Genomic DNA, 22,513 nt, shown 5'->3' on the forward strand with positions numbered 1-22,513 from the left:
CAATAGCTGGCCCTAGAACACGACGCCTATTTAAAACAACAAAATACTCTCAGAGCCACCCACGAATCGTTCACGCATATAATCGATTCCTCTCGATTACTCGGAGTTCTGTTGAATCTTTTATGCAAATCGCTTGATCACAGAATTTGTGTGAGTGCTCATCCGGCATTTTTCTCGTTATCGTCTTGTATTTTAGTTTGTTGTAAGTGTTGATTCTGATTCTGATTTGGATTTACGATGTCTCTAGGCTTTGCTGGGAAGATTAAACGTCTGGTTTTCTGGAGTAAGGGTTTAGAATTTTTAGATCTGTAAGTGCTGTTACTCCCCGATTCTCTTTTTTTTTTGCATTGTGTATTGTTTAGTTTTAATTAAGCGAGGTTAGGGTTATTTCTTTCTTAAACGTTTGTGATCGTGATGGATTATTCTTGTTGCTCATAATGCGGATTTATGTGAGAGTTGTTTGAACTAATGTTTGTTGCTGATACTTTGTGTTGTATATACCATCTTTATTGTGTTTATTGTTTTTGTTTGCTTGTGATACAAGCGATATATGTTAATTTCTTTTGTTGCGTTTTTCTAAATAGAATTTTAACATGAATTGATTTTATCTTTGCGAGATCTGAGTTCCTTTCATTTGCTCTTGTAAGGAGTTAACCTGAGCAGATGTTATGATTGAGATCTGGGTTGGTTGGGGTTAGATCTGATTGGATTTGCAGATCCAAGCCTTTTTTAAACCTTGTTATTTTTTAGTTATAATATAAACATTTATGCAGTTGTATAATTTTATTAGTTGTGAAATTTATTTTTCTTCACCTTATATCCTAGTTTTCTTATGTTTCGGAGATCAAACTACAGCAGGAGATGGCATGTATTTTGTTTTATCTCATGTTGTGTTTGTTGTGAGCACATGCAGATGTTTATAATTGATTGCGTGTGGTGGTTATACATGTAATGTGTTAAATTTCTCTTCAAACTTATGTTTATGAGACCTTTAGCTGTTATGCTGTAATTATTCTGGACAAATCCTCAATGTTGATATACTAATTTACATCTTGTCTGTTAGCAGCCACTCTAATATTTGATTTTCTGCTTGAGAATTTGTGCAGCTAGGACTGAATGTTCTAATCTAATGGAGTCTAAAGGCGGGAAAAAGACGTCTAGCAGTAGATTCTACGAGGCGCCCCTTGGTTATAGCATTGAAGACATTCGACCCAACGGTGGAATCAAGAAATTCAGATCTGCTGCCTACTCCAACGTGAGTGTCTTTCCCAATAGTATATTGGAAAATGCTTTGTCCCCCCATTTTTTTTTTACCCCCATTTTAAACCCCATTCAGCTGGCCGGTTGGATGTTTAGGGTGACCTACATCTGTGTTTACAATCAATGGTATCCCACGTTTCACATGGATTGGGGGTTAAAGTGGGGGACAATATTTGTGGGGCTGTACCATTACTCTAGGATTTTTAGCATTATAATTATATGCTTTTATGTGTTATTCTATAGGAATTCTTGCAAGATGACATAATTTTAACATATTCTTTATGTTGTCTTATATCTTTGCAGTGCGCTCGCAAGCCATCCTGATATTCTCTAGCTAGCCATCTCACCACTTAGTGTGGTTACTAAGCTTTTTTTTTTTCTTTCAGTTAGTTTGATTTCCTTTTTCGAGTATTGCGTCCTCTTCCTCACTCTCCCTTTCCCTTTTATCTCTCCCCTCACTATCTCTCACAACTCTCATATCTTGCAATTGTGACCTCCTTGCATATTGAGCTTGCTTGCGACTTGGATTTCTTTGCCATTGCTACTTTGTTGCTGTGATATCCTAGAAGTTCCAGTCAATTTGTTTTCAACATGGCTGTAGAATCCTCGGCAATTGGTTTTGAAGGTTATGAGAAAAGGCTAGAAATTTCTTTTTCTGAGCCTAGTATTTTTGTTGATCCTGAAGGAAAAGGACTTCGACGTCTGTCCAGGTCCCAGTTGGATGAGATTCTAGGACCAGCTGAGTGCACTATAGTTTCTTCATTGTCAAATGACCATGTTGACTCCTATGTCCTATCGGAATCTAGCCTCTTTGTTTATCCTTACAAAATCATCATCAAAACCTGTGGGACTACAAGGCTACTCCTCTCAATCCCACCCATATTGAAGTTGGCAGACACGCTCGAACTTTCTGTGAGGTCTGTGAAATATACTCGTGGGAGTTTTAATTTCCCTGGCGCTCAACCATATCCTCATCGTAATTTCTCTGAAGAAGTAGCTATCCTTGATAGTTATTTCAACAAGCTTGGTTTGGGCAGCATGGCTTATGTGTTGGGTGGGTTGGATAAACCACAGAAATGGCATGTCTACTCTGCATCTGCAGAGGCAATGGACTATAATTATGCTGTTTACACACTGGAGATGTGCATGACTGGCTTGGATAGGGAAAAATCTCGTGTCTTTTACAAATCCGAGTCAGGCTCAGCTGCGACAATGACTGTTGAATCTGGTATTAGAAAAATTCTTCCAGGGTCAAAGATCTGTGATTTTGAGTTTGATCCTTGTGGCTATTCCATGAATTCTGTTGAAGGAGCTGCAATTTCTACAATTCATGTGACCCCAGAAGATGGTTTCAGTTACGCAAGCTTTGAAACTGTGGGATACAATCCAAAAATTGTGAACCTGAACCAGTTGGTTGATAGGGTTTTGGCATGCTTCAGTCCAAGCGAGTTCTCCATTGCTGTGCATACAGATCTCGCAGGTCAGCAATTTGTGAGGAACTGCAGTCTAGAAGTGAAGGGATATTGTTGTGGAGAGAGGAGCCATGAAGAACTTGGAATGGGTGGTTCCATTGTCTACCAAAAGTTTGCTAGGATTGGGGACTGTGGGTCTCCTAGATCGACTCTGAAATGCTGCTGTGGCGAGGAGGAAGAGGATTAGTTTGTTTCCTTTGTCGTTTTAATCCAATAAAGTAATCATTGCTGTCTTTGGCATGATTGTCTGTGTTCTTTATTGTCGCTGGAGGCAGTATTTGCCTTTGGCTGTCGTGTTATTTCGTTTCTTTTGAAGAGATTGGCCTTGTATGCTGAAACTCTATTGCTAATAATATGTTAATCTTCCGTTCTTTGTTGTAGTTTTCAGCTCCAATGCTTGCTGTCATGTGTTGTCAAATGACAGCAACTTCAATATTACCCTCAACAATCTGCATAGTGCAAACAATCAAACCCAGAGCCAGATTTTCCTGCACATCACTGAAGTTTTGGCCTCACAGAGCAAAACCTCCGAATAGCAATGAACAGAACCGGTATATTGGGAAACTCCTTTATTCGTTCAATAAGAGGGCATTTGGAAATTAAAGCGTGAAAAGTAGTAGCAGCAATGGAGACAAGGAGCTGAACACTTATGAGCTTGCTAAACCCCCTTGAATTCATGTGGAAGCTTGAATTTACAATACGACAGATACTTTTTTTTTTATTAGTTTTAATACAGAAAAACAGAGCTGGAGGTACTTTGCAAAAGCCATCATCAGTCGGAAAATATCTATGAAGAAGAAAAAAAAACGTGTTTACTTACTGAAAGACGGTCTTGCATCCAGGTTTCTATCATTTGTAGAGCTGCCTTTGGTTGATCCATCGGTACCAAGTGACCAGCTTTATTTATCTAAAGGTACAATCAAGTTAGAATATTAATTTATCAACTAAGCATGCACTCATTTACACAAACTGTGAGACCAATTATTAACCTTAACAAAAGACAGATGTTTGTGAGTTCTTAACTCGCCTACTTTGTCTCCATCGACAAAAAAATCAACAGGTCTTAATGCTTTGAAAATTTTGTCGCCATACCATTTCATTCCAAGGACCCACTTCAAGTTTCCTAATCCAACAGAAAAGAGACCAAATAATATGTGAAATTATAATCATTTACCCTAAAAGCTCGAGCAGTCGAGCTTAAGCCTTTGGTCTTTCGTGTGGAGGCTTGCTTACCTTGCCAATTGCACAAAACATCTTTATCTCCCGCATAAATAAGAATCTTGATCCCATTTTCAAGTAGTGCAGGTATTCCTACTTGATAATTCTTCATGAAATCCCCCTTCATGTTGTCTGATACGGTAGAGTTGCATGAAACAAAGTGTATATCTGCACCTACTCCCAGGGATTTCTTTATTGATTCATCATTCATTAGTTTCTCCATGTTTGAGAAGTCATAGCATAAGCGGCCTTCACAGTCTTTCCGAATATCGTAATACTTCAAATTTCAAATATATTATGCTCAAAGTCTTCCAATTTTTCTTAAGAAATAACGTATAGTCATGCTTTTTTTTTTCTTGTTTTTTTAAAAAGTTTCTTACATTGATATTTCCAGTAACACTTAGAATCTCATCCATTATTTTACTGCAAACATCATATGCAGCAAGAAGACATCTAACATGATCACCATCAGCATCTAAAAAGAAAGAAACAGGCTGCAGGGTATAAATACCAAACAAATAATAGTCTTGACTAAAGAACACCAAAAATAAACGGAAAACATAAAGAAGATTAAAAGAATACGCACCGCAAGTTTTTAAAGAAAGTTTACATTTTCTAACAATACCCCTAATCCGTAAGTAATCAGAACTACCATCAATAATTAAAGTTTGACTCAAAGCATAAGATAGTTGTTCTGGGTATTGAATTCCAGGATTTATCAATCCATTACCAATGGCAATTCCCTGTAAAACAACAAAGTTAAAAAATATAATACTGTAAAATCATTAGAATTTAGAACCTATGGATAGCAAATAAATACCTTCAGGTGTATGTATATTCTCCTTTTGTCTTTGTTTTCTTGAAGAATTTTAGAAGCAAGAGCAGGAGCGTAATGCCCAGCATATGATTCTCCAGTTATAAAAAAATCATGTTTATCAAATTCACGATACTCCGTAAAGAAATCCTATTATTATAGAGAGAGAAAAAAAGAATCAAATACAATTCAAGCGAAAAAAAAGAATACAATAAGCTAAAACGTCAACCTGTAAAAAGTCATACAAATCATTGGTGACATCGTTTTGATTTTTTCTTAAATCACTATCATTTGTTGTATAGCTAAAGCCTGTTCCGATAGGTTGATCAACGTATAGAAGGTTCGACACCTATATTGCAAAATAATTAGCATTTGATATACTTAAGAGGGAAATACTCTAAAAGGACTAAAACAAGACGGGGAGACAATTATTTTAAGACATAGCACCTTGTCCCAGCCATACTTATTCCAAACAAGAGACAAGTTTTTTGCAAAATGGAAAGGACCATTTTCATAAAACAATGCTATTTCACCACCGCATCCAGGCCCTCCAGCCAACCAAATCACAACTGGGTCATTCTTGTTGGTCCGTGATTCAAAGAAGAAGTAAAACATCCTAAAAATCAACATATATAGCAATTCCTCAATGGAAACATCAAAATCCTTGATATTCAAGTTGGTATAAAATAACAAAATCCAGAAAGGCTGGCTCAATTACCTTGCTCCTCTAGTATGAGGAAGATGATAGTAGCCAGCATAATGACCACGTTCTTCTACAGGAGGGCCAGAATCAACAGCAAAAGGAAGCCGCAGTCGCTTCTGAACTAGCCTTGGATGAGCATTATTGGTAATGTTGATATCAGCTTCCGAAAACAATTCGAGCCTCTGTAGTTCTTGCGTAGTCAAGAACAAGTGAAAAAGGAACAGAAAAGGGAAGATATGAGAAAATTGTGATGCCAATGCCATTGTTGTTGACAGATTTCTGGTTTGCCTGCCTAGCTACAACAATTTAAAGATGCTATTAGCTGGTGGATTTCGACATAATTTGTTGATTTCGATGTTTAATTAATAAATTAATGAATGGAATTTCTTTGAGGCCACCGAAGCATTTGGTCTGCATGTGAAGAATGAAAATGCGAAACTGTTGGCATCAATTCAGTCCAGTTTTTCTTGGCGTGACTGCCTTTGGATAGTTTCTCAAAGCAAACACAAAACGTGTGAAGTAATTTCGTTTGTTCTGTTCTTTTGGCCTAATCACAGTATCAGAAAATTCCATTAGAGGACAGCCGATCGAACGGATTTAACCGCTGATTTTTATTAAAAGATGGAAGTCGTGAAGAATAACCACTAAACCAACATGAAACAAATAAGGTAAATCAACAGTGTGATCATGGCGCAGTCCCCGTAGGAACTGACTATCAAGCCAGCAAGCTGGAACCAGGGATTCGAAATAGCAGAGTTTAGTAACAGATATAAGGCACTCCAACAAGAACTCAGTAGCAGTAAGACCAAGCCAACTATAACTCACACCATGGTACTAAGGGCCAACACTATATAACTTCCAATTGTTCAAAACAAGGAATCAACTCCAGCAAATACGTACATATCCATAGATACTAACCCTCGAAATACCATAACGAGGAGATGCAAAATCAAGAGAGGAAGGAAATTACGAACCAACGGGGAAGACCCCCAATACCGATGGACTCTTGATGCAGCTCGAAGGGTAGAGAACCGAGAAGAAACTAAGAAGAACTAAACTTTACCAAGATATTTATCCAAGCTTCCCCTTCCACGCCCGACTCCCCTCTTGTGTGATGGAGACTGCTAAACTTCCTGGGCCTGGGCCTGGGCCTGGGCCTGGAGTACTAACCAAACCGAATTGCAACCGATTTTCATTCTCAAATTGGCTTTAAAAACATAAGCACATAAGCCCACTGCATCAGGATTGCGGTGGCTTTTCATATAAACAATGCATTTCATCATTTCCACCCACCAGCAACTATACTTTTAAGAACATAAACATCTCATGAATAAAAAAAGATAAACAATTCTCGTGCATAAAACTCCTGCATTGCAATGACCAGAGTCGTGATAAACATGATATAGTCGCCATCATCGCTTTCTATCACAACAGTTAAAAGTGGAAAATTTCTCAGCATAAATGTAAAGCACAAGTCCCTCAGAAAATTCCCACATTGCTACAAGCCCGCATCATTTGTTTCCCGAATGAGATACAATGATACGCTATCAATGGAAACCCCAAGTTCCTGTTGCTGTTAATTCTTCAATTAGGAGATATATATCACTTGCTATTTTGCTGAAAATCAATATCATTAAAAGAACAATCACTAATATCCAAATTTCTAGATCCGTAGAATACTCTACACATTTCTATTGATGCGTAATGTGTTCCAATCTAACCAACAAATTTTGTTTTTTAACTACTTTATATAAAGACACAGTTTTTAATTTACATGGCAGCACTATCACAACTTACTATGAAAAAAGAAAAACCATGTTTACTTCGAGAGGTGTACTGAAAGACGGTTTTGCATCCAGGAATCTATCATTTGCAGAGCTGCATTTGGTTGATCCATCACACCATGTGACCAGCTTCATTTACCTGCGGCACAAATCAAGTTAGATTAAAATTTGTCTACCAAAATTGCACTCATTTACACAAATTGTGACAATAATTATTAACCTTAATAAAAGACAGATTTTTGTGACTTCTTAACTCCCCTACTTTGTCCCCATCGACAAAAAAATCAACAGGTTTTAATCCTTTGAAGATTTCATCGCCATCCCATTTCATTCCACGGACCCACTTCAAGTTTCCTAATCCAACACAAAGAGACCAAATAATAGAAAATCAATCATTTACCCTACAAGCTGCTCGAGCTTAATCCTTGGCTCTTTCGTTGGAGGAGGCTTACCTTTCCAATTGCACAAAAGATCTTGATCTCCAGCATAAATAAGAATCTTGATTCCATTCTTAAGTAGTGCAGGTATTCCTACTTCATAATTTATCATGAAATCCCCCTTCATGTTGTCTAATATGGTAGAGCTACATGGAACAAAGTGTATATCTGCACCTACTCCCAGGGATTTCTTTATTGATTCGTCATTCATTAGTTTCTCCATGTTTGAGTAGTCATAGCATAGGGGGCCCACACAGTCTTCCCGAATATTGTAATACTGCAAATTTCAAATATATTATGCTTAAAGTTTTTCAATTTTTCTTCAAAAAAAAAAAATATACGCAAGTGTATAATAGTTAGGGGTGACAAAATTCTGTCTGGTTCGGATGATCGAATTTGTCCGACCCGAATTAAACCAAGTTTGGACATAAGTTATATGTCCGATAGCTGAGTCCAAACACAAAATTATTGTCCGGTTTAAAACAATGTTAGGGTCCAACACACAGAAATCTTGTCTGATTTATTTGTTTGAACTCTAATCCGGATTAGGTTATTGTCCGTATTAAAAACAATCTGGGTTTGGTCAATTAAGTACATCCGAAATCTAATCCGGATTAGGGTCTAAACATGTAAATAATTTATAAATATGTGCTGTTGTCTGACCTAGAACTGACCCGATATTGATTTTTTGCCACCCCTAATAATAGTCAGGCTGTTTTTTTTCTTACATTGATATTTTCAGTAACTTTTAGAATCTCCTTCATTATGGTCATGCAATCATAAAATGCCTCAAGACAAGCAACTCCACCATCAGTCTCTAATAGACAAAAAGAAGAAGAAAAAAAAAACAAGTATCTTTAACATTTTAGTAGTCTTGATTAGTTTAGTCAATTATGAGATATTTGGTGTTCTTTAATTTACCAAATAAATATGCCAAAACAAAGATGGAAATGTAAAGCATAAGAAGATTAAAAAGCACACACCACATATGTCTATAGATGCTTTACAATTTCGAACAACATTCTTATAAATCCGTAAGTAATCAGAACTTTCAATTAAATTTTCATCCAAAGCATAAGATAGTTGTTCTGGGTATTGAATTCCAGGATTTATCAATCCATTACCAATGGCAATTCCCTGTAAAACAACAAAGTTAAAAAATATAATACTGAAAAATCATTAGAATTTAGAACCTATGGATAGCAAATAAATACCTTCAGGTGTACGTATATTCTCCTTTCGTCTTTGTTTTCTTGAAGAATTTTAGAAGCAAGAGCAGGAGCATAATGCCCAGCATATGATTCTCCAGTTATAAAAAAAATCATGTTTATCAAATTCACGATACTCCGTAAAGAAATCCTATTATTATAGAGAAAAAAATAAGAATCAAATACAGTTCAAGAGTAAAAAATGAATACAATAAGCTAAAAGGCAACCTGTAAAAAGTCATACAAATCATTGGTGACATCGTTTTGATTTTTTCTTAAATCACTATCATTTGTCGAATAGCTAAAGCCTGTTCCGGTAGGTTGATCAACGTATAGAAGGTTCGATACCTATATTGCAAAATAATTAAAATTTGATATACTTAAGAGGGAAATACTCTAGAAAGACTAAAACAAGACAGCGAGACAATTATTTTAAGACATATCACCTTGTCCCAGCCATACTCATTCCAAACAAGAGATAAGTTTTTCTTGATATGGAAAGGACCATTTTCATAAAACAATGCTATTTCACTACCGCATCCAGGCCCTCCAGCCAACCAAATCACAACTGGGTGACTCTTGTTGGTCCGTGATTCAAAGAAGAAGTAAAACATCCTAAAAATTAACAAATATAGCAATCCCTCGATAGAAACATCAAAATCTTCAATATTCAAGTTGGTATAAAAATAATATAAATTCAGAAGGGAAAAAAATATACAAGGCTGGCTCAATTACCTTTCCCCTCTAGTCAGAACTAAATTTTTGCCAACCCTAATAATGGTCAGGCTCTTCTTTTTTTTTCCTTCTTGCATTGATATTTTCTGTAACTTTTACAAGCTCCTCCAGTATGGAAATGCAATCATAGTATGCATCAACACAAGCAACTCCACCATCAGTCTTTAAGAGACGAAGAAGAAAAAAAAAAGCAAGCATCTTTTACATTATAATAGTCTTGATTAATTTAGTCAATTGTGAGATTGTTTGTGTTCTTTAATTTACCAAATAAATATGTCAAAACAAAGATGGAAATGGAAAGCATAAGAAGATTAAAAAGCACACACCACAAATTTTTATAGAAGCTTTACAATTTTGAACAATAGCCTTAATCTAAGAATTTTCAATTAAATTTTCATCCAAAGCATAAGATAGTTGTTCTGGGTATTTAATTCCAGGATTTACCAATGACAAGTCCCTATAAAACAACAAAGTTAAGAAAATGTAATACTGTAAAATCGTTAGAACTTATGGATAGAAGCAAACAAATACCTTCAGGTTTATGCGAATTCTCAATTGCTTTTTGCTTTCTTCAAGGATTTTAGAAGCAAGAGGAGGAGCATAATGTCCAGCATATAATCATTTTTAGCAAATTGATGGTACTCTTTAAAGAATTCCTATCATTGTAGAGAATTTTTGTTAAAACAAAAAACATATGGAGTGATTTTTATTTTTTATTTTCTTTTTTGCCTAATTAACATGTCAGATTATCAGGGATTCCATTTATCGATATTCTCCTTTTAAAAAATATATATTTTTCAAATCCATCTCATTAAATTTCTTTTGTTCTAAATCCGTTAAACATACCCTTAAAACTCACTTTGACCTCTCTGCAAAATCCACAAAAACCAAAAACCTAAACCCACTTACCCTTGCTCAATTGCTCTCTAGCCTTTCTCTCTCGACTCTCAACACTCAAGTCTCAAATACAACAAACTGATAAAATAAGTCAAATGACGATGACGAGTGAGTTGTGGGTTTATAAAAATAAGTCTTCGTCCTAAAAAAAATTTCGAGAGCGTTGCCTCTAAACTCGTGCACAATTTTTTTGTTCCCCTTGTCTAAAATCTTGACTCCAACCCTATCGATCGATGGGTTAATAAGCCAAGTCCACCAACACAAAACCGTGCAAGTCCAATATATTCACGGGAATCGAATAACTCAAAATGGACAATAATGAAATTCACAATATTAAACCGCGACTATTACGCTGACGTTTGGCGTGGCAACAACTTTTCGTCGACACACAAGTAGGGTAAAGATATAGCCATTTCCTAGACAAAAAAACTTGTCCTCACCGCATCCGCATGTCGTATTGGCAAGCATGAAAGGATGTTATCTATGAATCATGATGCAGCTGGGTAGGTCACTTATTACATCAGACTAACAAGCACAAATTCTTTTCGATGATTATGAAGACTTTGATCATCGATCGCATTTACACTATAAGGTAACCTCGAAACACAATACCTTGATGAGGCTAGCTATGAAGCTTTGACGACTCCTCTCTTGAGCTCTGTTCTGTTGTTGACTACTCGAATTTGAAGGTTTCGTCCCCAACCCTACACACTCACAAACTGGGGCTGTGTTGTGTTGTCTTTGAATGACTGGGAATCGGCAATTTGAAATTGAGGTACCTAATAGTTTTATTCTGCATTCCAGTGGAACGACGCCGTCTAGCTTCTATGCCATTAGCTGCTGATATTAATTAATTAATTAATTGCGTATTAGTTTATGCTTAATTAGACGTCTGATGGCCGAGAATGAAATGCAGCAACGCCTGGGTTTGGAGGCCGAAAGAATCTCACTTAGAAATACTCCGCTCCGAGGTAAACCAACATCTCTAACGTCCTTCAACACTTCTAGCCCAATAAGGGCAGCAGATTCGGCTCATCTGTTGGAAAAAGAAGGTGCACAAGGAATTACTATAAGCTTATTCTTGGCAGGAGGGAAGCCTTCTGAACCCTCCTCAACCAGCCCAAACCCTCAGGCAAGCATGGCCAACAGTTTATTTATCACGTATTAGGGGCGACCACCGTAGGATGCTTGAGGAAAAGACCACAGGGTGTAAATGATTTCTCTATATAAGGAAATAGCAACAAACAAAAGACAACAAATTCTCTTACATATTTAAAATAGAAATAAATGTTTTGGCAACGAGTTCAAAAAATGCAGTGAAAAGGATGGCTTTTTACTCTTTGGAAACACTATTATGTCTTCATCAAGATCGTTAGAATCACCAAAATTCCACGTACATAATCTTTGCCCTTGGCGATGCTCGTTCAAGTTGAGTTACCTCCTTCAAAATCTTTAATGATTTGCGAGGTTCAGTTCCAAAAGGTGGTTTAATGTATATATTTTCAAGCGTCAACGATTTGGCTAATAAGAGTTCGAGAAACTTCAATTCAGTAATTGCACCTCTGAAGCATTCCATCCTCAGTTCTCGAAGCCGATTAAAGGTATAGTCTCCACGGCAGAATTGAGCTTCCAAAAGTTGGAGTATGGGATCTATATTATCATCCACGCTTTGGAAAAGCTGCAGATAATGAGTATAAGGCCAACATTAACATAACTTTCCAAGGCACACAGCATAAAAAGCAGTTACATAATGAAGCAATATCTGACCTCAATTTTAAGCTTCTTCAGATTAGGAGAGCTTTTAATCAAGCAAAGTGCAAACCGGACGTCATCAATGGAATTGAAATATATTTCAGGCAGCTCCAGAGATTTCAGGCGGTTGAGAGTAGTCGGGAGCCTCAATGGTATATTGCCTACAGACAAGTACTTCAACCAAATGGCAGAACAACTAAATAAGATTCATGGTTTGCAAACCATATGGGGAAAAAAAAAGGAGTAAAGAAGTTAGCTTACCTTCAGAAAGCTGCAGCTAACAAAAAGTTTCTTTATAGCGGGTAGACAACCCAAAACCTCAACTGCATTAGAGTTTCCCCTCCTCTTCCACTTTCTGTACTTTACATTCCCATTATCAACACATTGGATACTAACAGTCGCGAGAAGGGGGGCATTTTTGAAAGAAATAGGCTTAAAAGTGCCAGAGAAGCAAAAGAACTTGAGATTGGGAGCATCAATCTCAAGGTGACCAATGTCAGCTGCATTGTCCAGCTTTAGTTGTTGAAGTTGAGGGCATTTTGATATGAAATTATTAAAAGCATTGGCATCAATTATATAGACATCATCGAGTTCAAGACTAATGAGGTTGCTAAGCCCCTGGAATGCATGTGGAGGTTTGAACATGCAAGAGTATAGGTTTAAATGCCTCAGATGCATACATGAAAACAGAGTTGAAGGCAATTCATAATAGTCATGATCTGAGACACAGAGAGTGAAATCCTGAACATTCTTTGCAGTCAAGAAATTTATCACATGATTTATCTGATGACAGCTATCCAGCTCCGGAATTGACAGATCAAATTTATTTATTGATCCGCGATGAAGTAAGAGGACTTGATAAATCCTAAAAGCGATTTCACTTTTTGAGAGTGATGCTCTTCCAGCTGATCTTTTTCTGAAGTTGTAGTCAAACACAAGTTGCGAAAGATCTCGCCACTTAAATCTCCATTTCCTAGACAAAATACTAGTCCTGACAGCATCTCGAATTGGCAAGCATGTCAGGATGTTATCTATAATGTTGCCTGGTAAGTCACTGATTATATCTGAAGCTGACAGACAAGAAGCACGCATCCTTTTCCGACGATAATGAAGATTTGAATTGCCCGACTACAAATCAAAATCAACCCAATATTTTCAAAACAAAAAGACTTGGTGTATTTTCAAAACAAAAAGAATGTATACATGTATAATTCATTTAAAAACATCAAGCCATTACCAGAATTAACTAAACCTAAATTGAGTTTTCCCCCAATCCCCACATAAAACTGAAATGTTTTACGCCCCTCAGAAGACTTTCCCAGTTAAAATACACCAAAATTCCTCTCAAGGCAAATTACACCATGAAATTGGCATATATAGTTATCAAAGACATTGATCTGGAACACAAAGAAAGACCCTTTCGTGTAAAATCTGCAATTTTCCAAGACCTATATGACATGCTGCTTTCAAGAACTTATCTTTCTCAATCAAAATTATGGATTTTGTTCAAATAGCTCACAGATTCTATACAGAACCTAACCCAATTGCAAAAAAACTACTGAAGCGCAAAGCAAGGGAATCGAACATCAAAAACATAAACTTGATTCACATATCTAATGAACTTCAAAGGCTTGTGATTGGCGATTAATACACAAACAAATAACCAAAAACAAGTAATAAAGACGTAGTAATACCATTAACACCATGATAAAGCCTCACGATGAAGCATTGATCGAAGTCCCTCTTTGTTCTCGGCCTCCTTGTCCGCTTTCTCTTCTTTCTTGAAGAGTGTCCCTATCCAACTCGGAACCGTCGGATTTATCAATCACTGAATTATTTTAGTTTAATAATTTTACTATAATTTAATTAATTAATTATAAAATTATTTTAATTTCCTTTCTAGTCTTACATGATTTTAGATTAAGAACTTTAGTGTCCTACGTGGAAACATTTATTTCTTAAAATGTAACTATATTTTTTTTTTTAAAAAAAAGAAAGATAAATTGAGCGACTCTAACTTGGTTCTGGTGGTTTAGGCACAAAGAATTCAGAATTGGGTGCCGGTTTGGATTCCTAGGACACCCTTAAGCTAGTTTTTGTCTCCTGCGCTTCTCTGGTTGTGGCTTCTGCTTGGTGTTTTCCTGTCTTGGTTTGTTTCCTTCGTCTTACCTGTGCGAAGAGAAGGTGTGTTGGTGTGTTTGCTGGTTGGGTTTGTTCCCAGTCATAGACCTTCCAACAAAAAAAAAGGTCTATATGCTGCTACTTTCACATAGTTGACTGGAACATCAGACCGATTAGAATTTAGGACTGCCGATGAGCCGAGCTTATAAGGCGAAGAGATTCATATGATCAAAAATATTCTCAAAAAAGATGAACACCAAAGGTCCAAAACCTAAGACAATCAAATCAGCTATCTATGAAGGTGTATGGAGGATTCCTTATTGTTGAAGAATCTATTATTCCTTTCAAGTCAAATCATCCACGTAACAGACATTGAAAACCAATTGAATGAAGCTCTTTTCATGTTTGTCCCCGCTTTTAGACTTTCAAGCCATTAATTTCTTGTCCACTTAAAGAGCTTGAGACCTAAGAAATGTAAAATATCATCATAGCATTTGTCCAAATTTTTGTAGACCGCCGGAAATACAAAGAAAAGATGGCTAATTGATTCCATACTTGGCTTACAAAGACTGACATCTATTCACCAGAGAATAGTCCCTCCTTTGTAAATCACTGTTCTGCTGTATGGACCAACCACTGTTATCTGTGCCATACATACAAGCAATTACTTTTCGCCCAAGTGATATTTGTTGATGGCAAACCTTACCATTTACCAAGTAAAGCCTTGTTAAAAGTGATCATACATTTGATCCCAAGGCCTCCAGTCTCTTTTGGGAGCTTGACACGGTTCCAATTTACAAAGTGCACTTTCCTATTCTCCATAGAATCATCCCTTAGAAATCTGTACATGATTTATTCGATTCTACCCACAATGGAGAATGAGATGGGGAGAGTAGACAACATATATAAACAGGGAGGTTAGATAGCCTTTTTTTAATAAGTGTCAACCTCCTAGTTTTTGAGAGACAATTTCTCCTCCAACTTGAAAGTTTTTTGTTGAAGTTTGCTATCAAGGGATTCCAAATATTTTGGTCTTTATATTTAGCACTCAAAGGAATGATCTTATTTTTGCTCAAGTTTACCTCAAACTCGGATAACTTCAAAGCCTAACAGGATGGCACAAAGGTTGACAACTTAATCCACACTTCCTCTACAAAAACACAATGTATCATCAGTGTACACAAGATTTGAGATTAAGACCGAATTTGACTACTGTTGATTTTGACCCCATCAAGCTGATCATTTGAGATTGTTCCATTCAGCATAAAACTCAAGATATCCATACGAAGGGCGATAAAAGGTCACCCTGCCTAACCCCCTTGGAGGAATGAAAGAAGTCAATTGTAATACGATTTACTAAAATAGGAAAGGATGCATAAGTCACACACTTTATGATCCATGAGATCTATTTTGATCCAAAACTCTTCTCTCGAGACCTTTGAATAGAAAATTCCAGTTCATATTGTCGAACGCTTTCTCCATATCAAGCTTGCACATAATACCAAATATCTTGAGCTTACAGTAATGATCCACGATCTCGTTTGCTATCAAGAAAGCATCAAGAACCTGTATAGGTTCTATTTACGCATGTTGAGCATTGTTGATGATATCTCCCAGAACTTTTCTTAATCTTTTGGCAAAGACCTTTGCTAATCATTGTTACCAAGCAAACTAATGGGTCTAAAGTCTCTTATGTAATGAACATTAGTTTTTTTTACAATCAAGGTGATAAAAGTGGGTTCAATGACTCAATGAAAGTCGCATTCCTTGTGAAATTTATTGAAGAAATCCATTATATCAACCTTTATGATAGGTCCAGAATTTTATGTACAGGCTCACAAACTTGAACCTAAAACCTCCAAAACTTGAACCTAAAACCTCCAAAAAGGAAAAGTTTTCTCCTAACCAAGTAGGCTAAGAGTTAATTCATGCTACAATATAACCCCTTGCATCTTTGGTCCCCCTTTTTTTTCCAAGTATAGGTTTTTCTTTTCTAGTTCAAACAATATGCTTGTTAAATAGCCCTTTTTCGAGTGGGCCTTTTATATATGGGCTTTTATACATGGCTTATGATGGCTGACCCACTACAGATGAGAACCATTTCCTCATGTTGACGAGTAGAGATCCACCTTTCCAAATCTAACCATCAGTAACGAATATCAGACCTCCGATCCACTTCTTCGCTTTCGCCATAGACTCCTCCAACCTCTCTCTGTGCTCCACAGATTTTGGGGCATCGATTCACAGATCGGAGAGTTCTCTTCCTTTTCAAGCTTTTCGGCGGTATTGCGAGGGAAAAGGTGAGCTGCTTTGTTAGATCTACGCGCCATTCAGGTATCGAGCGATCCCGATACACTTCTTCCGTATGTCTGATCTATAACCGCCGTTCTGGATCATGTACATAAAAATTTTAGGGGTTGGTATTTGGTGCGTCTCGTATGTAAACTACGATGCCGAGAACATAACATTTTAAAGCAATTAACATTTGTAGGTTGGATTGGTTGGGAAGCTGTATGTTGTATAGTTTCAGTTTCGATTTTCTCTGGTCTGAAATTGGATAATTTAAATCTATTGCGAGGAAACAGCGTAATTGTTAGAAGTATTTTCAGTTCCTACATTTTGCTGGTGATTGTGCAGATCTATAATGTGTGTGTGTTTTGAGTTCTTACCTTTTGCTAGTGATTGTGCAGATCCATAATGTGTCTGTTTAGTAATAATGAGGATCTGAAGTTAGGATGGTTTTGCTTGTTCGCTTTAATGGTTGATCTCATTTTGTTAGCACTTAGCAGTGTAGAATTGGACGTGCATTGTCTTACAAACATTTCCATTGTTTCTTGACTTAGAGCGGGCAATGTTAATGTGGGGCAATGTTAATGTGATACCCTGGCACGTCGGGGTAACTGGTCATTCTGACTTCCTAATGCATGGGATCGGTTAGGCATGCCGAATATATAATTGTTTTTATTTCTTTACACCTATGATTCTTATAGCAAAAATGTCAGAAGTGATGGTATGGTAATTTTTGAACTGTAAGACCCACGATGTTTAGCCCAGGGACTAGAGATGGTGAGGAGTGAGGACTGAGGATGCAGGGACAGTTACTATCTAAATTCACAATACTATATGTAAAGCCATTCGGTTTTCCTTCTTTTTCTCATATGCTAAACAAAGTTGATGCATGTATGATATATTATAAATATTGACTTGTAAGGTGTATGGTATATTCTGAAGTTGTAAGGTTATATGAAGGATTATGTTGTTTTGTTTATCTATTTTCATCAGAATTATGTATTTTCTTTCTACTTTTATTCGCAAGTTGTACTTCTTGTGATATGATTATCTTGTTAATGCGTCATTGACTTGATAAAATCACATGTAACACCAGCAACCCAGCAAGAATGGAGAAATCTTGTCCACTACTCATTCACTTTGACAAAGGAACACCAGCTATTGCAAATGAAATCAAGGAAGCTCTTGAAGGCAATGATGTGCCTGCAAAGATTGATGCAATGAAAAAGGCAATTATGTTGTTACTGAATGGTGAAACATTACCTCAGCTTTTCATCACGATAGTTAGGTATGTTTTACCTTCTGATGATCACACTGTCCAAAAGCTTTTGCTCAATTACTTGGAGATCATTGAGAAAACCGACTCCAAGGGGAGAGTCTTACCTGAAATGATCCTGATATGCCAAAATTTGAGGAACAATTTACAACATCCAAATGAATATATTCGTGGGGTGACATTGAGGTTTCTTTGCCGCCTGAATGAGACAGAAATAATTGAACCGTTAATCCCTTCAGTTTTGCAAAACTTGGAGCATCGACATCCTTATATCAGAAGGAGTGCTATATTAGCTGTGATGTCTATATATAAGCTTCCTCAAGGTGAACAGATTTTGGTAGATGCGCCTGAAATGATTGAGAAAGTTCTTTCAACAGAGCAGGATCAATCAGCCAAGAGGAATGCATTTCTCATGCTCTTTAATTGTGCCCAGGATCGAGCTATCAACTACCTCTTGACTCATGTTGACAGGGTAGCTGAATGGGGTGAATTGCTTCAAATGGTTGTGTTGGAGTTAATTCGGAAAGTGTGCAGAACAAATCGGGGAGAGAAGGGGAAGTATATTAAAATCATCATTTCTTTGTTGAATGCCCCATCAAGTGCAGTAATTTACGAATGTGCTGGTACACTTGTCTCTCTTTCATCGGCCCCTACAGCTATAAGAGCTGCTGCTAACACATATTGTCAGCTTCTCCATTCTCAGAGTGATAACAATGTGAAGCTTATTGTGCTTGATCGGCTGAATGAGCTCAAGTCTTCCCATAGAGAGATTATGGTTGATATGATAATGGATGTGCTTAGGGAACTCTCCAGCCCTAATCTTGACATCAGGAGAAAGACACTTGATATTGTTCTTGAGTTGATAACTCCTCGGAACATTAATGAAGTCGTCCTCACGCTAAAGAAGGAAGTGGTTAAGACTCAGAGTGGAGAGCTTGAGAAGAATGGTGAATATCGGCAGATGTTGATTCAAGCGATTCATTCCTGTGCAATTAAGTTCCCTGAAGTTGCAAGCACAGTTGTTCATATTTTGATGGATTTCTTGGGAGATAGCAATGTCGCTTCAGCTGTTGATGTGGCCGTTTTTGTCCGAGAGATTATTGAAACCAACTCTAAATTGAGGGTTTCCATAATAACAAGGTTGCTGGACACTTTCTACCAAATTCGAGCTGCCCGGGTTTGCTCTTGTGCTCTTTGGATAATCGGAGAGCATTGCTTGTCCCTTTCAGAAGTTGAAAGTGGCCTAGCAACTATTAAGCAGTGTCTTGGGGAGTTACCCTTTTTCTCCATGTCAGAAGAAGGGGAAGCTACTGATTCTACAAAAAAGGTTCAGCCTGTGAATTCCATGGCTGTTTCTTCTAGAAGGCCAGCTATTCTTGCTGATGGGACTTATGCTACACAAAGTGCTGCCTCTGAAAGTGCTTTCTCCCCTCCTACTATTGTTCAGGGGTCCTTGGCTTCTGGGAATTTGAGATCCCTTCTTCTAACTGGCGATTTTTTCCTGGGGGCAGTTGTGTCGTGCACTTTGACAAAACTTTTACTGAGATTGGAAGAGGTGCAGCCTTCAAAAGTTGAAGTAAATAAAGCAACCTCTCAGGCACTGCTGATCATGGCCTCCATGCTGCAATTAGGTCAATCTCCAGTTCTTCCGCACCCTATTGATAATGACTCCTATGATAGGATTGTCCTGTGCATCCGACTTCTATGCAACACCGGCGATGAGATTAGGAAAATATGGTTGCAGTCTTGCCGCCAGAGTTTTGTAAAGATGCTATCAGAAAAGCAGTTACGTGAAACTGAGGAATTAAAGGCGAAGGCTCAAGTTTCTTATGCTCAACCGGACGACCTTATTGATTTCTACCATTTAAAGAGCAGGAAGGTAAGAAATATATTTAATTGTTTAGAAGTGGATTGTGAACCTTGTGGAACTCCTATTTCTTTAGAAATACATTTTGTTGCTTTCATATTAAAGTGTAATTTATTTTCCAAACTATGCTATATAACTCAATTTATTTTTCTTCACCCAGCCCACCTGCCCCCTGTGGGTGGCCTTATCTGCACATGATCCTTTTTGCTTTATCATAGATCATAATATCAGTACCTGTTGATACTTCACCATCTTATTCACTTCATTCAGTAATTAGGCATTTCCTTTCCCTTCCTTTAATTCAGTCTTCCTTGCATGCCCAAATTAATTTTGCATGTTTGCTTATTTTTTTCTTTTCGTGGGGAGGGGGATGTGAACCTGGAACCAACAGTTCAAGGGCAACCAGTGGACCATGGTTTCCATGGAGGTTCCCTTTTGATCTGTCTTGAATTTTTGTTCTAAAATTGTGTCATGCTATTGACTAATTTGTAATTAAATTCCAGGGTATGAGTCAGCTGGAGTTGGAAGATGAGGTTCAAGATGATTTAAAGCGTGCGACTGGAGAGTTTGTCAAGGATGGGGATGATGCAAATAAGCTTAACCGCATCCTGCAGCTCACCGGGTTCAGTGACCCCGTATATGCTGAAGCTTATGTAACAGTGCATCACTATGACATAGTGTTAGATGTCACTGTTATCAATAGAACCAAGGAAACACTCCAGAATTTATGTTTGGAATTAGCAACAATGGGAGATCTGAAACTCGTTGAGCGTCCACAGAATTACACCCTTGCTCCCGAATCAAGCAAGCAAATAAAGGCCAACATCAAGGTGTCTTCAACTGAGACTGGAGTCATTTTTGGAAATATTGTCTATGAGACTTCAAATGTGCACGAGCGAACAGTTGTTGTTCTCAATGACATCCATATTGATATTATGGACTATATCTCTCCTGCCGTTTGCAGTGATGCAGCTTTCAGAACCATGTGGGCAGAGTTTGAGTGGGAAAACAAGGTATTTATTTTATAATTTGAGTTATGTTATATGATGTTTTGTTCCATTTCCATCTACATGCAATTGATCTTTAATTTGTCTTAATTTCTTTTCTTTTTACATGAGTGCTTCTCATTTTTAACTTCCCTGTGTTCAAATGATCATTGTGATTTTATTTTGCATTTGTTGGCATCTTGGTTTCTAACTTCTAGTTATCTATTTTGTGTTGCAGGTTGCCGTTAACACTGTAATTCAGGATGAGAAAGAATTCCTTGGCCATATTATTAAATCCACAAACATGAAGTGTCTAACAGCACCGTAAGTTTTTAATTGTTTTCTGGGTTGCTTTGTCCTTCAATGACCTATTTCATTCTAAACTGAAAGGGCGGATATTATTCATGAAGTCTAATTCAAGCTCTCGTCAATGCATTCTTCACAGTTAACTAATTTGTAAACGTAAGAAACCACTTGATATTGGACCATGTGTCAGAGTTTTGGTTAAAAAATGTTGCATTACACTTACAAACTTGTTAAGTACTTTTTAGGCTTCAATCTCGGTGGTTGGCACCATAGGAGGCCCACTACTGATGCAAGTTGGGGGTTTGAGAATAATTGTGGCCGGATGTTAACAATTGCGTGATTCAGGGATTCTGGCCGTATATGAACAATAGATAATGAAGGCACACATCACAATTGTATTTGTTTGTGGCCTTCAATTCAGTTTCCTTCTTGACTTTCTTTTTATAAACAGATTAAATCTTGAAGCTGGTCTTAATCTTTTGATCTTTGTGCGCATTTGTACTTAAAAGTGATCAACTTCTCTTCCTATTCTTGTTGGCTGGGTTAAACTTCAGGTCCGCCCTAGATGGTGAGTGTGGATTCCTTGCAGCTAACCTCTATGCGAAGAGTGTCTTTGGCGAGGATGCCTTGGTAAATGTCAGTATTGAGAAACAGGTGGATGGGAAGTTGAACGGGTATATCAGGATAAGAAGCAAAACCCAGGGTATTGCTTTAAGTCTCGGTGACAAGATAACTCTAAAACAAAAGGGAAGCAGTTGATACCGAAATCACAGCTTCATTTTATTATTCTTTACCATAAAGGTAAGTAATTGCCTTTCCTTTCATTGGCTCATTGTTTGCGTTTCAATTGCACATCATACATCATCCTCAATGCAGATTTGTTTATAGGTTTTTATATTTCTCGCTTCGAAACTAATGCAGGTTCCTCATGTTTAAATTGAGAGATTGCTGGCATTTTGAAGATCACTCTTTACCTAAAGCAGGTAGTGACATTGTGGAGATGGCCTTGGTGTAGTTGCAGGGATTCTTTTACAGTTAAAAGCGCATAGAAGGATCATCGGATTCCTACATTTTGACTTTGTTTAAAACAGTATTTTGCTTTAATTTTCTTATACCACCATTGAATGTAAGCTTTGTTGAGCATGTTATTGGTAACACTCAGATGTTTATGTTTGAATGACGCGGCAACTTCAATTTTGATGTCCATTTCTGGTTTTAATTCTGATGCTTATGGCTGGTTTTGGATTTCAGACTAAAATAGCAGCCTTGACACGAAGTGCTACCTGCATATTTGTGATAAAACACATAAGAGTTTATGGACAGAGAGAAGTAATGATAATAAAACAGAGAATTGCCAACTATAGTTCATAGATTATCAAGTAGCAGCA

The 22,513-nt window shown here is 37.2% G+C and overlaps 4 protein-coding genes and 1 pseudogene across 11 annotated transcripts; 2 read left to right on the forward strand and 3 right to left on the reverse strand.

Moving 5' to 3' along the window:
• LOC120001357 (S-adenosylmethionine decarboxylase proenzyme-like) lies at positions 1-3,112 on the forward strand. Its single transcript, XM_038849638.1, has 4 exons — positions 1-150; positions 248-308; positions 1,107-1,255; positions 1,564-3,112. The coding sequence occupies exon 4, from the start codon at positions 1,852-1,854 to the stop codon at positions 2,917-2,919; it is 1,068 nt and encodes a 355-aa protein (XP_038705566.1). The 5' UTR covers positions 1-150; positions 248-308; positions 1,107-1,255; positions 1,564-1,851; the 3' UTR covers positions 2,920-3,112.
• A 153-nt stretch (positions 3,113-3,265) lies between these two features.
• LOC120001355 (serine carboxypeptidase-like 47) lies at positions 3,266-6,590 on the reverse strand. Of its 7 annotated transcripts, none has more exons than XM_038849633.1 (9): positions 6,442-6,590; positions 5,483-5,657; positions 5,212-5,380; positions 4,994-5,113; positions 4,771-4,914; positions 4,331-4,693; positions 3,966-4,227; positions 3,722-3,855; positions 3,266-3,639 (listed from the first exon to the last, which is right to left on the reverse strand). In XM_038849633.1, the coding sequence occupies exons 3-9, from the start codon at positions 5,377-5,379 to the stop codon at positions 3,520-3,522; spliced, it is 1,311 nt and encodes a 436-aa protein (XP_038705561.1). In that variant the 5' UTR covers position 5,380; positions 5,483-5,657; positions 6,442-6,590; the 3' UTR covers positions 3,266-3,519. The 7 variants fall into 7 exon arrangements, with proteins under 7 accessions (XP_038705561.1, XP_038705560.1, XP_038705564.1 ...); XM_038849632.1 differs by having other exon boundaries at positions 5,483-5,649; positions 6,442-6,571; XM_038849636.1 differs by having other exon boundaries at positions 5,483-5,649; positions 6,386-6,551.
• Positions 6,591-6,778: 188 nt separating this feature from the next.
• Positions 6,779-9,708, reverse strand: LOC120002515 (annotated as a pseudogene).
• A 2,028-nt stretch (positions 9,709-11,736) lies between these two features.
• Positions 11,737-14,096, reverse strand: LOC120001341 (F-box/FBD/LRR-repeat protein At1g13570-like). The gene is made up of 4 exons (XM_038849613.1): positions 13,975-14,096; positions 12,542-13,408; positions 12,296-12,454; positions 11,737-12,206 (listed from the first exon to the last, which is right to left on the reverse strand). Exons 1-4 carry the CDS (start codon positions 13,984-13,986, stop codon positions 11,907-11,909), a joined length of 1,338 nt encoding a protein of 445 aa, XP_038705541.1. The 5' UTR covers positions 13,987-14,096; the 3' UTR covers positions 11,737-11,906.
• Positions 14,097-16,508: 2,412 nt separating this feature from the next.
• Positions 16,509-22,344, forward strand: LOC120001833 (coatomer subunit beta-1-like). Of its 2 annotated transcripts, none has more exons than XM_038850316.1 (6): positions 16,509-16,735; positions 17,787-19,845; positions 20,337-20,846; positions 21,058-21,143; positions 21,680-21,926; positions 22,047-22,344. In XM_038850316.1, the coding sequence occupies exons 2-5, from the start codon at positions 17,800-17,802 to the stop codon at positions 21,882-21,884; spliced, it is 2,847 nt and encodes a 948-aa protein (XP_038706244.1). In that variant the 5' UTR covers positions 16,509-16,735; positions 17,787-17,799; the 3' UTR covers positions 21,885-21,926; positions 22,047-22,344. The 2 variants fall into 2 exon arrangements, with proteins under 2 accessions (XP_038706244.1, XP_038706245.1); XM_038850317.1 differs by having other exon boundaries at positions 16,509-16,701.
• Positions 22,345-22,513: the final 169 nt, after the last annotated feature.

Source organism: Tripterygium wilfordii, chromosome 7 (genome assembly GCF_013401445.1).
Source record: "Tripterygium wilfordii isolate XIE 37 chromosome 7, ASM1340144v1, whole genome shotgun sequence".
NCBI lineage: Eukaryota > Viridiplantae > Streptophyta > Magnoliopsida > Celastrales > Celastraceae > Tripterygium > Tripterygium wilfordii.